At 46.5% G+C, this 16413-nt stretch overlaps 1 protein-coding gene across 2 annotated transcripts in view; it reads right to left on the reverse strand.

The window, feature by feature from the left end:
• The window catches only part of CD109 (CD109 molecule), a 186327-nt gene that overhangs the window by 127036 nt on the left and 42878 nt on the right, over nt 1-16413 (reverse strand). Inside the window, exons 1-3 of one of the 2 annotated variants that reach the window (XM_075554888.1) lie at nt 8216-8300; nt 7805-8005; nt 6136-6308 (exon numbers count right to left, since the gene is read on the reverse strand). In XM_075554888.1, coding sequence (XP_075411003.1) covers nt 6136-6308; nt 7805-7878 — 247 coding nt within the window. In that variant the 5' untranslated portion in view covers nt 7879-8005; nt 8216-8300. Of the gene's footprint in view, nt 1-6135; nt 6309-7804; nt 8006-8215; nt 8301-16413 lie in introns of those variants that run through there. The other variant, XM_075554889.1, reaches the window with a different exon arrangement.

Genomic DNA, 16413 nt, shown 5'->3' on the forward strand with positions numbered 1-16413 from the left:
TGATTCCAGCTCACAGCCACCCTGTAGGGCAGGGAGAGCTGCTCGTGGGGTTTCTAGACCGAAACTCTGCACATCTTTCTCCGAGGGGGAGGAGGAGGAGGAGGAGGAGGAAGAGGGGAGGAGCAGGGGGAGGAGGAGGATGAAGAAGGCAATCATCCTATTAGATCTCCAAATGTTTGGGGCAAAAAGAAAACAACAAACTAGTAAAGTGTAGAAATACTTTCACCTGCATCTCATCCAACCCCTCCGCAGAAAGCGGAAATGGGTGTGGCGTACCCAAACAGCCCACCCTAGTCTTTTCAGCTAGCGCTTCTGTTTAGAGTATATCTTAAACCTGATTTACATGGAATTGGGAACAATGAACACATTAAGGAGTGTGCTCATTATCTGAAACAAATCTTGCTCCAAAAAAATACTGGAAACACATCAATAAAAATATGAAATGTTCCTAAAATGCTTCCTCCCCCGCCCCCTCACCCCCCAATTATCATGATCTCAATTCTACCTTACAAATCTGGCTAGACCAGAGGATGTACAGTGGTACAGATAGGAACTGGAAACACAGGGAATCCGAGATGGATGAGCTCTTCAGGACCAGTGGTGAGAGTGGCAATACAGGGAGGATGGAGCAAAAGTGGGGTAGAAAGGGGGAACCGATTACAAGGATCTACATATAACCCCCTCCCTGGGGAATGGACAACAGAAAAGTGAGTGAAGGGATATGTCAGACAGTGTGAGATATGACAAAATAATAATACTTTATAAATTATCAAGGGTTAATGAGGGCGGGCAAGGGGGAAAGAGGGGGGAAATGAGGAGCTGATACCAAGGGCTCAAGTAGAAAGCAAATGTTTTGAGAATGATGATGGCAACAAATTTACAAATGTGCTTCACACAATGGATGGATGTATGGATTGTGATATATGAGCCCCCAATAAAATTATTTTTTAAGTCCATTAAAAGATTGGAGATAAGAAATAATCAAAGTGGCTGTCAATAAATAAAGAAAGAAAAAAAGGGATGACTGTGATTATGGCGGTGGTAATGATGCTGATCCTGACAGTCCATTTGAGTATTGGAATCTTACTGCTTGCCTTTACAAAGCACCACAACATTTAGCATAAACACTTTTTCTAAAAGGTTATTGTTTATCAAAAACTTCATCTCCAATAAATGTAGACTTGATGTAGAAAAAGAAAGAACGGATTAACTGTAATGCAATTAATACTGCTGGTCTCAAGAGCAATCCATGGGATGGGTTATTCTAAGATTAGTAAGAGCCCCCAGTAAAATTATTTTTAGGGGAAGGGCAGTTAAAAAAACAGAGAGCTCCAAAGGGCTTAAGTGGAGAGCAAATGCTTTGAGAATGATTGGGGCAGGGAATGTATGGATATGCTTTATACAATTGATGTATGTATATGTATGGATTGTGATAAGAATTGTATGAGCCCCTAATAAAATGTAAAAAAAAAAAGTAATAAAAAGAAAAAAAAGAGAGAGAGCTCTTTTACAGCAGATTTGCCCAATGCAATGCATCATTTGATTTCTTGACCCTGCTTCCATGAGTGTTGAATATAGATCCAAGTAAAATGAAATCCTCCACAACTTTAAAAAAAAAAAAAAGAGCAATCCACTGCTATCAAGTCAAATTCCAATTCATAGTGACTCAACATTCAAAATCAAAATTAAATTCACTGCCATCAACTCATAGTGGGCCTATAAGACGGAGTAGAAATAACTGTCCCTGTGGCTTTCCAGGAGTAGAAAGCCTCACTTTCTCCCTTAGAGTGACAGGTGGTTTCGAACTGCTGACTTTGTGGTCAGCAGTCCAACTTGTCAAGACACCACCAAGGCTTCTAGAGTCCAGAGTAAATCTCTCTGGCTCCATAGAGTTTCTAAGGCTATAATCTTTCTGGAAGCAGATTGCATGTTGTTCTCCTGAGGAATGGTTAGTGGACTTGAACCATCGAACTGCAGCTGGAAAACTTTAGCTATGACTACCTCCGACACAAATTAAGGCAGAAACATACCCCGCCCAGTGATTTCTAGGGACAAGCCTTAGAAGGCTGCAAACAAGCCACTCTGGAACAGGGCTTCTCCTTAACCAGCCCTAGTAGAAAATACATCTTTCTTAGACGCAGCGTTTCTTGGAGGCCCTCATGAGACATGGATGAAAAATCAAAGCTAACGCGTGTGCTTACGTAGCAGAAAAAAGAAAAGAAAAACCACGAGCCCTGTGATAATCCAGGCTGCTCCCATGTAAAAGTCTGCATCGATCTACGTATTGTTACAACTGGAGGAGCCTGATAAAGCAAAGGATGTGAACACAAGGAGGAGAAATGTCTTGATCCTTAAGACCTAGCGTTACAGGAAGCATCTGCTCTGAGAACAATAACTCACAGCTTCTGATAAGAAAGCAGCGGTGCCCTTTGAGGGAGGGAGACTGCGTTTTAATGAAGCTGGGTGTCTCGGACAAGGTCTCCCTGTGCACGCTTTCAGAGTCAAAAAATGGCCAGTGGAAGGAGCAGCACTTTCCTCCGTTCTCTTCCAAAGACCCATTCCGTTCCAAGTACACAGTTGGTCAGCCCTGTCTTGAGCACTTACACCATCCTAAGGGCATACGATGGACTTCCCTTCCTAAAGAAAAACCTAAGAATAAAGTTAAAAACCAAGCCATAATAATACACAGTCCCAGAACTGGTGCAACTTGTACCAGAGAAAGCACTGGTAGGAAAGACTGCTGAAAAGACCATTTCAGGAGACTTCCCAGCATAAGAGAATGTCAACACCCAAGCAAAGCCTAGCACCAAAATTAGAAATCCTCAATGACTAAATAATGAAGGTGGAACTGCCTAAAGTATTGTCTACTGTGATTTAATATACCTAGCCCTGGTGGTATAGTGCTTTGGGCCTTTAGATGCTAAAAACAAGGTCAACCATTCGAAACCACTCCCAGGGAGAAAGATGAGGCGTTTTGCTTCTGTCAAGATTTACAGCCTCGGAAATTCACAAAGGCAGTTTTACTCTGACTTCTGTAGTTCATGGGCAAGGGGAAGGCAGGCAAGTTCTGAAGGACCAGAGAGGTAAGGGGTGTGGGGATGATGACAGGAAGGGAGGAAAAGGAAGGAGGCCACTCGGGACTGTGGGGCCAGCATGTGAACAGAAGGCAGGAGGAGTCTCCACCAAAGGCAATGGGAGACAACAGGGAACACCCAACCCCCTCCACCACCACCACCACCAGCCCCTATGGGCTCCGCAGTGGTGGGAAGGCAAGGTGGGGAAGAGGGCCCCACCGTGCCATACAGGTCTCAAGACACACTGGGGGCACCGGACAGGTAGTGAATCACCAGGTGGGAGAGAGAGCACAACTGCCAGCTCTCACAGAACACTGTACATAACAACCACCATCTTTGGAAGCCCCACCACACAGTAAGTAAGGAGAGGAGTGGTGAGGTGAGGTGAGCTGGCACTTACAGAATGATGTGGCCACACCCATGTGGGGATCTGAGGTGGTCACTCGCCATTCTCACACAAGGACTGCTCTTTGGAACCTAATCATGTGGCTAAGTGATGAGTGGGTGTACTTACCGTATATACTCAAGTATAAGCCGACCCGAATATCAGTCGAGGCACCCAATTTTACCACAAAAACTGTGTTTAAAATGTGCTGAAAAACTCGGCTCAATATACGGTATTTTCTTTCTAAAGACTGGGATCCATGTAGTCATGTTTCTTGCATCTTCTTCTTAGGAATTATTACTAAGAATATGAACAGGTGCACTTTATTGAGAGCCTCTTCGTTATCTAGCACTGCTAAAACAGAAGTAACCTCAAATGGGTGCTTTAACAACCTGAAATGTATCAAGTTAGGAAGTTAAAGTGTAAATTCAGGGTTGCCGTTTGGCTTGCTGTCAGCTCTGGGGGAAGGTCCTTGGCTTCTTTCAGCATCTGTGGGCCCGGTTTTCCTGGGAGACCTCCAAGTGGCTTGACATCAATCTTCCCCAGGGCCCGGGAGGTCTCAAGGATGTGCTCCATTCCCTGCTCCTCCTTCGCCTGATCTCTCGGCTCACCCTTTTCCCCTGGTAGCTCTTGAAAACTAACAGGTGATGCTGATAAGCCCTCAGCAAGCTCCCCTTGCCGGGCTATGGCCTGAGTAACGCTGATGGCTTCAGTAAGATATACTTCCCACCCTACTCTGACAAACACTACCTCAGCCTCCATACCAGGGGTCCTCAGACTCTTTAAACAGGGGGCCAGTTCACTGTCCCTCAGACCCGTTGGAGAGCCAGACTATAGTTTAAAAATAAAAAAATTCCTATGCACACTGCACCTATCTTGTTTTGAAGTAAAAAACAAAATGGGGTAAAAACACCTGGCAGGTTGGATAAATGTCCTCGGTAGGCCGCATGTGGTCCACGGGCCGTAGTTTGAGGACCCCTGCTCATACCGTACCCTGATCCGATCACATGCAAAACAGTCGAACACTTGGGTTCACAACACATCACAAAACAGAGGACAATTATGTCAGATCACACAATACTGGCAGACACAGGTGTTATAACCTAAATTAACTGTGTGACTATCGCGGGGAGTACATTTCATTATCACAACTTTACGAAATGAGGAAATCCAAGCTCAGAGAGGTTAAACGGCCTCCCCAAGATCACTCAACTACAGTATAAAGTAAGTGTCGGGTCTCAAGCTTAGACCTAAGTACCAGCCTACTTTTCTTCTCCGGGGAGTAAGGCTCCTCACTCCCGTAACATGAGTCTCTGAATACATCGCCATCCCAAAGTCACGCACCTAGTCGGTCCAGTCCTCCTGGAGAAAGAGCCCCTGCAGTGGATAGGTTTTGATTTGATCTTGTTTTCAAGATAAGGGTGATGCTCTGTGCTGGTACAGCAGGGACATTTATGCCATAACTTGCAGTGGGGTCTTAGATGCTCTTTATTAGTAGCCCTTCTATGATTTTTTTTTAAAAGATCGCTCTTAACACTATCAGAGTGTGAGTCCATTTCAAACCTCTAATTGAACATTTATAGGCATCTAGTTCCAGCATTTATGTCGGGGGTGGGGGTAGGATCGGGGTGGCTTCGGCTGATTTCCCTTACTTCTTGTGTTTTTTCAGTTGTGAGCCCTGAGCATGCATGACTTTCATGATCAGAAGACAAAATATGAATGTTCACTTTGATGAAAAGAAAACCAAGTATACATAAAAATATATTTTTCCTCAATATTGAAAATAAATACAGAATGGACCCAACTTACTCCAAGCCCAGGTGAGAGTGCAAAAGCAAAGCCCTTCGTTCCAGGTTGGCATGCTAACTTGAATCATACAACTCTGCAGGAGCCCAGTGGCTCCTCCCACTTTCACACTACCTTTCTTTGTTTCCTTTTGCCTGAACCAATGGGAGCACGCCATAAAGCTGAATTTTACCTGTTACGCAGTTTTGCTTTACCTTACCTTGGGCCTACTCAGTAAAGTCTTCTGCCTGAAATACAGATGGCTTTGTAATCAGAGACTAACTGTTAACAACTCCTGTTTCCTCTTCTAAGGCACAGGGTGGCTTACACTCCCCAGCCTCTGTAGGAACAAGGTGCAGTCATTTGGGAAGCAATGTGTGCCTCTCTTGTCAGGAGGCCTGGTGGCAGAGTGGTTGTAGATAGGGATGCTAACTGTGAGGTCAGCAGTTGGGACCCACCAGCTGCTCCTCAGGAGAAAGATGGCACTTTCTACTCCCCCAAAGAGTTACAGAAACTCACAGGGGCAGTTCTACCCTGTCCTGCTGGGTTGCTGTGAGTTGGTATCGACTGGAGGTCAGTGACTTTGCTATTTTTTGTATGAGCCACCCCTAGCCCTGGTCCATCAAACCCTCTGACATGAGACACTTGACACTCTTTCTCTTCCTAACTAGGGAGCCACCTGCTGCTGCTGAGGGAGCCACAAAAAGGGAGGGTACTGGCTCTCTCAAATGCCACTTATGTGAAGAATACCATTTGGACTCTCTGTGAGTGAGGATTAACAGTGCATGTAAGCCACTACAGGTTGGAAGCACATGCCCTACCTACCACGTGGCTATATTAAGAGATTCCAGCTTTCAGAAGGGTAAGCCTGCATGTTGTTTAAAATCTTACCTTTTTCAAAGACTTCTTCTGCTTCCAGGACGGGGATAGTGAGGTTGGACACCATCTTCAATACCTCCGCTTTCACGGTGACCTGCGAGGGGCTGTGTTCCAGAAGCTCCACCCCAATGGTCACGTTTCCTCCTGGCCTGATGATCCCGGGGGCTGTCACCAGAAACCGCGGCCTAAAGAGTTTCCAACAAGGAAAAAGCAAAAATTCTTATCCTCACCTCGCCAGTATGTTGACCTTCACATGGCCCTAGATTAAAACTCCCTCCACTGTGCCCACTGGAATTGTTCCAGATAGCATTGCCCCACTGCTCGGCTGCATTGCAATGCTATTGGAACACAATAATTCCCATGATCCATTGACATCCAGTAATTCACACACCACTACTACTTCTGGGGAAGGCCCATGTAATTGTTTCCACTTTATAATATAAACGTTTTATATTACTATATATTATATATAGTGTATGACATATCATATTATGTGATTTCCATCTTATAATATATACAAATAGCATAGGATGAGCCACCATGGAAAGGTGGACACTCGGACCTGCAGAAGTCGAAGTTGAAGAAGGCCAGAGAGCCTTTATTTAAAAGGCAACTGCATCTCAGTGAACTGTTTTTCTGAATTTAAAAGGAGGGCGGGGGGAGGACAAGGAAAACTAGGATTTTGCTTTTTTCTCATTCAATCCTTTATGCATGGGCATTCACCCACAGAAATGTCACCTAACCAATACCAGTGATTCCAATACACCATCTGAAAAAAATAATACAATATACCACCTGAATGGGAACTGTACACTGAAATTTCCAGGTATAGTAAAGCATTTGAAAAGTCGCGAAACCAGAAACTTTCTCTTCCCAAGCTAAGGGTTAGGGCTCAACTTGAAAACCCGCTTAAATGTAAGGTACTTTTCACTACAAGAAGTCCCCAGGTGATGAATGAGCTCCCTTCCTAGATCTGTCTTTAAGCCGAACGTGTTCATTACTCCGAACAGTTAGGTGCAACTGGTATCTCATGTCAGCTATCAAATGTTTGCCTTAGCATCTAGCGCACTTTTCTGTGCACTCCAATGTTTGCAGACACACGCAAACCTCTTCAGCTGCGTCCTAAGGCTTCGCGGCGCGCGGCGAAGTAGTGCCCACTTGTCTGCCCATCCCTTACCTGTACCTCGAGGGTTTAACAACGCCTTGCAAGGGGGGTGGCCCGTCCCTCTGGGGTGTCCGTTCCTAAGTAACCCGGGGCCCTGCCTGCATTTCCCAGCGCTCCAAAAGTACCTTCCGACCCTACCATGCCTGAGCCTGAACCCACGCTCCGGCCGCTGCCAAAGTGGACCACCCTGCTCAGAAAAAGAACGACAGACGACGACGATCCAAATTCCAGGGAGAAGCCGCAGGTCGTGTGGACCCGACGATGGGAAGCCAAAGGAGAGGCAAGGCGACCAAACGTCGGCGAGAGAGAAGCGTGAGCAACTTCAGGGATGCAGAAGCCACTGTCCCCCGGAGAACACGCCGGGGCGACCTGTGGCCACAGCTCCGGGCCAGTGCCTGGGCTGGGGACCGCCAGCGCGCGGCGGCCCGGTGCCCACCCCGGGCGGCACTGCCCCAGCCGCCGCCCGGAGCCCGCGCCCCGCCGACGGAGGCTGCGTCGCGCCGCGTCCGCTATTACCCCGGGGCCGCGGCCAGAGCGGCGGTGCACACGCCGAGCAGGAGGGCGGCGGGCCGCAGCGCCGGGCCCAGCATCGCGGCGGCGTCGGTCCAGCGACGAACGGCTGCGGGGCAAAGTGGCGGGCCCGGCGGGGTGTGGCTTCCCACCTCCTCCCCAACGTCTCTCTTCACTCCCGAGCGCAGCGATCCGAAGTGGGCGCGCCTGAAAGCAGAGAGAGGCTCAGTCGAGGCAGGGTTCCGTGGCTCCACCCCTCCCGCGCTCCTCGCAATGGCGCTTCTCCCGACTCCGGAAAAGGAGCGCAAACCCAGGGTGTCAGAAAGCGGTCCCCCGATGGGGTCCGCCCCACCTGGCCCCGGTGCCCCTCCTCCTCCTCCCCGCGGAGAGCAGAGGGCGCCCACTTCCCCGGCGCACCCGCACCGGGCTCCTCCTCGGGGTGTTGGCTCCAGCGTTCACCCCGGGGTGCCCGGAGTCAATCAACAGGCCCATCCTTGTGGGGAGCAATTCCTACCAGCTATGTGAAGTGGGGAGGGGAAAAAATCGGTCACTGGCCTCCGGACTGTGAGTCAGATTTTTAGAGAAATGGCAAACGCCACTCACATACACAGCCCCCAAACAGGGTGCGTTCTGGACCGTTGAAATGTATATGAATGGGGACAGAAGAAAAACTTTTCCTTAAAACGACATCTAAGCTATATTTACTTTGGCGCTAGGGTGGTTTCTCAGAAACCAATTCCAGCACATGCCATAAAAAAAAAAAAAAAAAGAAACCTAGGTGTTGCCTCTTGGCACTCTGAGGGGCAATTGTCTGGAGAGACGCTTCCTTTTATGCTCTTTGCTGGGCCTTTTGCTACAGAAACTACTCACTAGAACTATAAAGCTGCAGCAATGTGTAGGAACACCATTAGGGTTCGGCAACTCCCTGTGCAATGAAGGCCTGGTTACTCCTGGTGCCTGGTGTATCTGAGCCAAACCTCGGCCCTCCTGGCTTGACGGCAGAGCTTTCCCGGGGTTCTTTGGCAACACCACCAGCTCCAGATGACTCAGGTCTCACCATGACTACACCATAAAAGCAAGGAACTGCTGAAACTTGACAGTGGGGGGAGGGGGGAGAAAAGAGGGGGAGGCGGGAGCGGAAATAAACACTCCATCTCTAGCCACTTAAACTTTCTCATTTATGGAGAAACGCCCGCGATCAGTGCCATTTTAATACAGGGAAAATGGCAAAAGGAATAAAGTCTGCAAACAGATGTCCCACAACAAAGCTGTGTGCTAATTAAGGGGAAGGGAGCACCTAAACAAACTGTGGTTTTCAGAATCCAGGAATTTGCTTTCCTCCCTTTCCTGTTCCACCCTTCAGCTCACCCTGCCCAACGCTCTCGCAGAGCTGCCTTGTGTCCTCCGCGAAGGGTAGCCTATCTTTAGTAGCTGACTTCCTGTCCAAGCTGGCGGGTGTTTGGTGGCATGTCTTAGGTGGGTCCTCCGGTGCAGACCCCCATCTCTGAACAGAAGTTCCTACTGCTAGTCAGGCTCCCTCATGTCAGTGGTTCAGAGAGGAGACACAGGGTCAAAAGCAGGCTGTGCCAAGATCTAAATCGGTGCCTCTCAACTCGAAAGTGTTGAAGACTCACATTAAAATGCAAGTGTCGACTCTGACTCGGCAGGTATGGAGCGAGGCCTATGAGGCGTGTCACTTCAGCTTACAGTGACTCTACAGGTAGAGGCAACTGGGAAAGGCTCTAATCATAAAATCTGATAACAAAGTTATTTTCCAGCCTTCACTTTGTGGATGTAGATCAATGACTTAACTTTATTCTAAAGGCAGGCAAATGTAAGAAGTCCAAAAGATTAGTTGATAATGTTGCATTCCAAAAAGACACATAGTGGGCCTCTGCTTAAGCCCTCCCTCAATGCAAGAACACTTTGTTGTAACAGCCTACCATTCTGTGATGCTCAACCCCCCAGCATGATAGGTGAAGACAAAACGGGTGCACACGCAAATGTGGGGAAGAAAGCAGATGGTGCCTGGCTATCAAAAGATATAGCATCTGGGATTTTAAAGACTTGAAAGTAAACAATGGCCATCTAGCAAAGTAGCAACAAGTCCACATGGAAGAACCTCACCAGCCTGTGTGATCATGGGGTATCGATGGGATCTGTTAACAGGTATCAGAAGACCTAAAACAAATAAACCAAAAAAAAAGCATAGTGTTGAGTCTGAGGGGGATCAGAGCAGAGACCCAAAACCCATCTGTAGACAATGGAACCTCTCCTCACAGAAGGGTTGCAAGGAAGGGACGAGTCAAACAGGGCAAAGAATAGCACCAATGAAACACACAATACTGCTCTGGCTCCTTGAGGTTTCCTCACCCCCACAATCATGACCCCAAGCCTACCTTTCACTACGGGCTAGGCCGAAACATGTACGCAGGTACACATAAGAGCTCAGACACACAGACTCCAAGTCTGATAAAGCCCTCAAGAACAGAAATGGGAGTAGAGAGACCAGGAGAACAGAGGGGCGTTGGGGAGGGAATAGGTGAGAAGTAGAGAGACCAGGAGAACAGAGGGGCGTTGGGGAGGGAATAGGTGAGAAAATGCATGGGAAGGGAGGCAGCAGTTGGTGTGAGGTATGAAGATAATAATAATTTATGATTTATCAAGGGATCACAAGGGTGAGGGGGGAAGGGAGGGTAAAAAGAGCTGATACCAAGGCCTCAAATAGAAAGTAAATGTTTAGAAAATAATGATGGAAACATATGTACAAATAATGCTTGATACAATTAATGTGTGGATTGTATATAAGAGTTGTAAGAGCCCCCAATAATAGATCTTTAAAAAAAAAAGACACGTACAAAGATAGATGTGCCCTTGAGACTCACCTTATAGCTATTAGGGAAGAAAGACAGGGTTTTCTACTTCCATAAAGCGATGCAGTCTCTTGAAATAGATTTTGGTAGCAATTGTACAACATTACTTGATATGATTGAACTATGGACTAATATGATGTCAGGATTAGCTCCCAATAAAATAGTTTGAAAAAAAATAATTATAGTCTCAGAACTCACAGTGGCAGTTCTAACCTTATCCTATAGGGTTACAGTTGGCATTTACTCCATGGAAGTGAGTTTGGTTTGGTTTTGTAGCTATTACATACCAGACACAAAGTAAATACTCAGAAAAGTTTGTTGAAAAAATTCATTAAAAAATGTTCATCTAAGACATTGGGCCTCCACTCAAGTACTCCCTCAATGCAAGAACACTTTGTTCTATTAAACTGGCATTGCATGATGTTCACCTTCCCAACATGATCACTGAAGAAAAAGCCAGTGCACAACCAAATGTGGTGAAGACAGCTGATGGTGCCCGGCTATCAAAAGATCTTAGAGGCTTGAAGAGAAACAAGTGGCAATCTAGCTGAGAAGCAACAAAGTCCACATAGAAGAAGCACACCAGCCTGTGTGACCACAAGGTGTTAATGGGATCAGGTAGCAGGCATCAAAGAACAAAAAAATCGTATCATTGTGAATGAGGGGGAGTGCAGAGTGGAGACCCAAAGCCATATGTAGGCAAGTGGACATCCCCTTACAGAAGGGTCACAGGGAGGAGATGAACCAGTCAGGTAGCAGTTTAGCACCAACGAAACACACAATTTTCCTCTAGTTCTTTAATTCCTCACCCCTCCCCCACCACTATCATGATCCTAATTCTAACTTACAAATCTGGCTAGACCAGAGGACGTACACTGTTACAGGTATATACTGGAAAGACAGGGAATCCAGGACAGATGAACCCGAGGATCAGTGGTAAGAATGGCAATACTGGGAGGGTGGAGGGAAGGTAGGGTAGAAAGGGAGAACTGATTACAAGGATCTACATATAACCCCCTCCCTGGGGGACGGACAACAGAAAAGTAGGTGAAGGGAGACTTCAGATAGTGTAAGACATGACAAAATAATAATAATTTATAAATTATCAAGGGTTCATGAGGGAGGGGGCTAGGGAGGGAGGGGTAAAAATGAGGAGCTGATATCAAAGGCTCAAGTAGAAAGCAAATGTTTTGAGAATGGTGATGGCAACAAATGTATAAATGTGCTTGACACAATGGATATATGTATCAATTGTGATAAGAGTTGTATGAGCCCCCAATAAAATGATTTTTTTAATGTTCATCTCAGATTTTTTTAAATAAGGACAATTTAAAACAACCTGAATATCTAATAGGAGAGTATGTTAAATAAATTATGGTATATCCATCAATAGAATAATAAGAGTTTATTCAACATTATGTGGTTATATTGGAGACTAATGTATTACTGCAGACAATTATACATATTATACTATTACAGGAGGTAAAGTCTGTTCAGCAAAACAGAATTTGAATGTGATTCCATTTTTGTAAATATGAAGTGGGTATATGTGCACATATACATATAGATGTAGGCATTGAAGAAAGACTTGAAGGACAACCACCCAAACAGTATCCTATTGATCACCAAGTTTTCTACCAGGAATATTAAGGCAACAGCATGGGAGCCATAGCTGACCTCCTCCGGCTACATAAGGTGAAGGAAAATCCAGCTCAGTATCCGCCCAACAATAACTCCTCTGAGGCCGAGTCGGCTACACCTCAGCCCTCCAACAACTTTCCTTTATCCTGCTCGGACACCAACTGGCTTCCCTCGGCACCCAACTTCGCTGTTGGTTTTGATCATCTGTTGCAGTGGCCACATAGAACTCACTGACAACACTCAACAAAGACGGGGTTTTATTAAGGACACCAGCAGATCAAACTGCACACTTGGAGAAGGTCCAGAGGCGGTGGCCTGAGTGGACAGACATCTCAACCCCCACAGGTGCATAAAAGGGTTGCATCATGTACAGCGTCCGGCTTTTCTGATAAACCCGAATTTCTGATGAAATGGTAAGGTCTTTTGTCTGAAGCATCTCTTCTCAGCCATGCTAGTTGGCATGTTTGTTAGTCCAGGTGGACCAGAGAAACAAATCCATAGAAACTCATATGTGTACAAGAGAAGAGTTTTATATAAAGGGTAATTATACATTAAGAAAGCATCCCAACACAGTCCAGTCCAAGCCCATAAGTCTGATATTAGCCTATATGCCTAACACCAAACTATAAAATCCTCTTCAGACTCATGAAACACCTGCAATGACGCTGAATGCAAGATAATCACAGACCAGTGGGTAGAAAGTCTTTGGATCCAGTGATGTAAACATCTCAGCACTGGCAGGGGTCTCCATGTGGCTTCTCCAGTTCCCAGGGCACAGGATCTATCAGCGTAGTGCCATGCATCTTGTCATTAGAGAGTCTCCAAGGAAGTGAGCAGAGAGAGAGAAAGTCTGTCTCCCACCTCCAAGGAGAAAATCCAGGAATTCCCAGAATTCTCAGGAGAAGGTCATGCCCACACAGAAACCTTATTGGTGATATCTTGATTGACAGACCAGACTCCACCCCTTTTTCTCATAATTCTCTCAAATTGACACCAGATTATGTAACTACCACAAGCATGTCTCTCTGATCCTCCACCTCTCTCCCACATAGTCTTTTATCTTCCCTGACTTCTGCTTCCATGATTCAGGAAGCCCGCCCAAAGCGCTGCCTCACAGTCTCAGTACACAGTTCCTCTGTTCTCTCTCATGGTCTCAGCGCTGCAGCTTCCACCGCCTCTGCTACCTTTGCCACTGCAGCCAGGGATCTTGCATGATTCCTCGGGCAGCTCTTCTTTCGTCATGGTCATGGCATTCTCTCTGTTCCTGCTTCTGAGATGGTTCACAGCTCTACCTAGCAGAATGGCCAAACTTACCCACCACGGGGTGAAGTAGAGTTCTCTACACCTTACTTAAATGTTCCCACCCATTTGTCTGAATAGGTGCTTCAGACAAAAGCACTTGAGGGATATTACAAAGATTATAGATCAATTCCAACTCATAGCAACTCTATAAGACAGGGTAGAACTGCCCATGTGGATTTCTCAGGTTGTAACTCTTTATAAGAGTAGATTACACTGATTGTGTTTCCACAGGGAAAGAGAGACAAGACTTCAACCTGGAGCTCCAAGACAAGAACGCAACACACTGACATGAAGCAGGGAACCGACAGAGAGGCCTAGGGGCTGGCCCCATTTCCATCTAAGTGGACTGCACCACCCTCCCCCCAAGAAGAATTCACTTCAGAGGACAGCACTGACGCTACAGCTCAAGAAGAGGGGAAGAGGGACTGGTCTGGTCAGAGCACACAGGAGTCAACAAGGGGGCATAGGGGAAAAAAAAGAAAAGAGTGACGCACATCCTGGCTCATCAAGCCCTGAGGACAATGTTCCTGCTCAGAACAGCAATGCACAGAGATGATCACAGGGCTGGCCCCACCATGGGACACAGCGTACCTCATTGACCCATAGCACCATTGGGGACATTAGAGACACACAGTGGAAATTGTGCCCGCCATGAGCTCACCACGACGAAGCTAGCCCCTGGGGACATGCCGCTCTAGCAGGGGAAGCAGAGCAATGAAGTCCCCAGGGATAGAGGCGGTGCCAGGGCATGGCACTCCATCAGACTTGACTGGAAAGCACCTGTGAAGGAAAACAAACAGACCCCTGAACTATTCATACGTTATGTGTGTATGTATGTGTGTGTGTGTTGTTGTTGTTGTTGTTGTTGTAGCTATTGTTCTACTTTCTGTTGTTGCTTCGTGGTGCTCAATCTTGTGATAGTACAGAGCATGTCTACCTGGAAGGGATAGGCGGAATAAACAAGCCAGAAGAGAGAACAATGGGATGACAGTTCCAGGGGGACCTGGGGGTAGGGGTGAAAGGAAGAGGGTGTTAACAAGCCCAGGAACAAGGGAATAACAAGTGATCCAACATCAGTGTCAAGGAGGGTGTGGGAGGTCTGGCAGGGCTGGATCAGTGCAATGTAACCAAGAGGAATTCCTAAAACCCAAATGAAGGCAGAACATGGTAGTGGGACAAGAGGAAGGTACAAAGAAACAGAGGAAAGAACTAGGAGGCAAAGGGTAGTCATAGAGATTTAAAAAGATGTAAATATATTTATATACAACGAAGGGGGAATAGATCTATGTACATATATTTATAGGTTTATCATTAAGGAAACAGATGGACAGTGGGCCCCTGCTCAAGTACTCCCTCAACACAAGAACTCTTTGTTATAACAATTCGGCAGACTGAGATGCTCACCTGCCTGGCACGATCGCTGATGACAATGGGTGCACAGGCAAATGTGGTGAAGAAAGCTGATGGTGCCCGGCTACCAAAAGATATAGCACCTGAAGTCTTTAAGACCTGAAGATAAACAAGCAGCCATCTAGCTGAGAGACAGCATAACCCACATGGAAGAAGCACACCGGCCTGTCCTGACTAGATCACTGAGGACAAAGTGGGTACATAAGCAAAAGTTGCAACCAAAGCTGATGGTGCCTGGCTATTAAATGATATAGCATCAGGGGTCTTAAAGGCTTGAAGACAACCAGGCAGCCATCTAGCTAAGAAACAACAAAGCCCACATGGAAGAAGCACACCAGCCTACCCCGACGGGAACACTGAAGACAAAGCGGGTGCATGGGCAAGTGCGGTGAAGAAAGCTGATGGTGCCCAGTTGCCAAAATATAGAGAATCTGGGGTTCCCTAGACTGGAAGATAAACAAGGGGCCATCTAACTGAAAAACAACAGAGCCCATAAGGAAAATGCATACCAGCCTATGAAATGATAAGGCATCAAAGGGATCAGGTATCAGGCATCAAAGACAAAAAAAATCATAGCATTGTGAATGAGGGGGAGTGCAGAGTGGGGACCTAGCGCCCATCTGGGGGAAATTGGACATCCCCTTGCAGAAGGGCTGTGGGAAGGTGATGAACCAGTCAGAGTGCAGTGTAGCAATGATGAAACAAACAATTTTCCTCTGGTTCTTGAATGCTTCCTCTCCCCCCCCCCCCCACTATCATGATCCCAATTCTACCTTACATAACAGGCTGGACCGGGAGATGTACACTGGCATGGATAGGAACTGGAAATACGGGGAATCCAGGACAGATGAACCCCTCAGGATCAATGGTGAGAGTGGCAATATCAGGAAGGTGGAGGGAAGGTGAGGGAGAAAGGGAAAACAGATGACAAGGTCTACATATAACCTCCTTCCTGGAGGACGGACAGCGGAGTACTGGGTGAGGAAGGCGTCAGATGTTTTAGATATGATAAAATAATAATTATTTATAAATTATCAAGGGGGAGGGGGGAGTGGGGAGGAAAGGGGAAAATGAGGAGCTGATACCAAGGGCTCAAGTAGAAAGCAGGTATTTTGAGAATGATGATGGCAACATATGTACAAATGTGCTAGATGCAAATAATGTATTACGGATTGTAAAAAGAGTTGTATGAGCCCCTAATAAAATGATTTTTTAAGAGTAGATTACAGACCAAAGAATTATATTAAGCAATTTCACTTCACCACTGTGGCAGTTATATAATTGTCAATTTAAGGAGTAAGCATGTCGGGGTGGAGTCTATCCTGTCAATCAGGATATAGTCAATGAGGCTTCTGTGTGGGCATAGCCTTCCCCTAAGGATTCTGAGAA

Source organism: Tenrec ecaudatus, chromosome 7 (assembly GCF_050624435.1).
Source record: "Tenrec ecaudatus isolate mTenEca1 chromosome 7, mTenEca1.hap1, whole genome shotgun sequence".
NCBI classification, from domain to species: domain Eukaryota; kingdom Metazoa; phylum Chordata; class Mammalia; order Afrosoricida; family Tenrecidae; genus Tenrec; species Tenrec ecaudatus.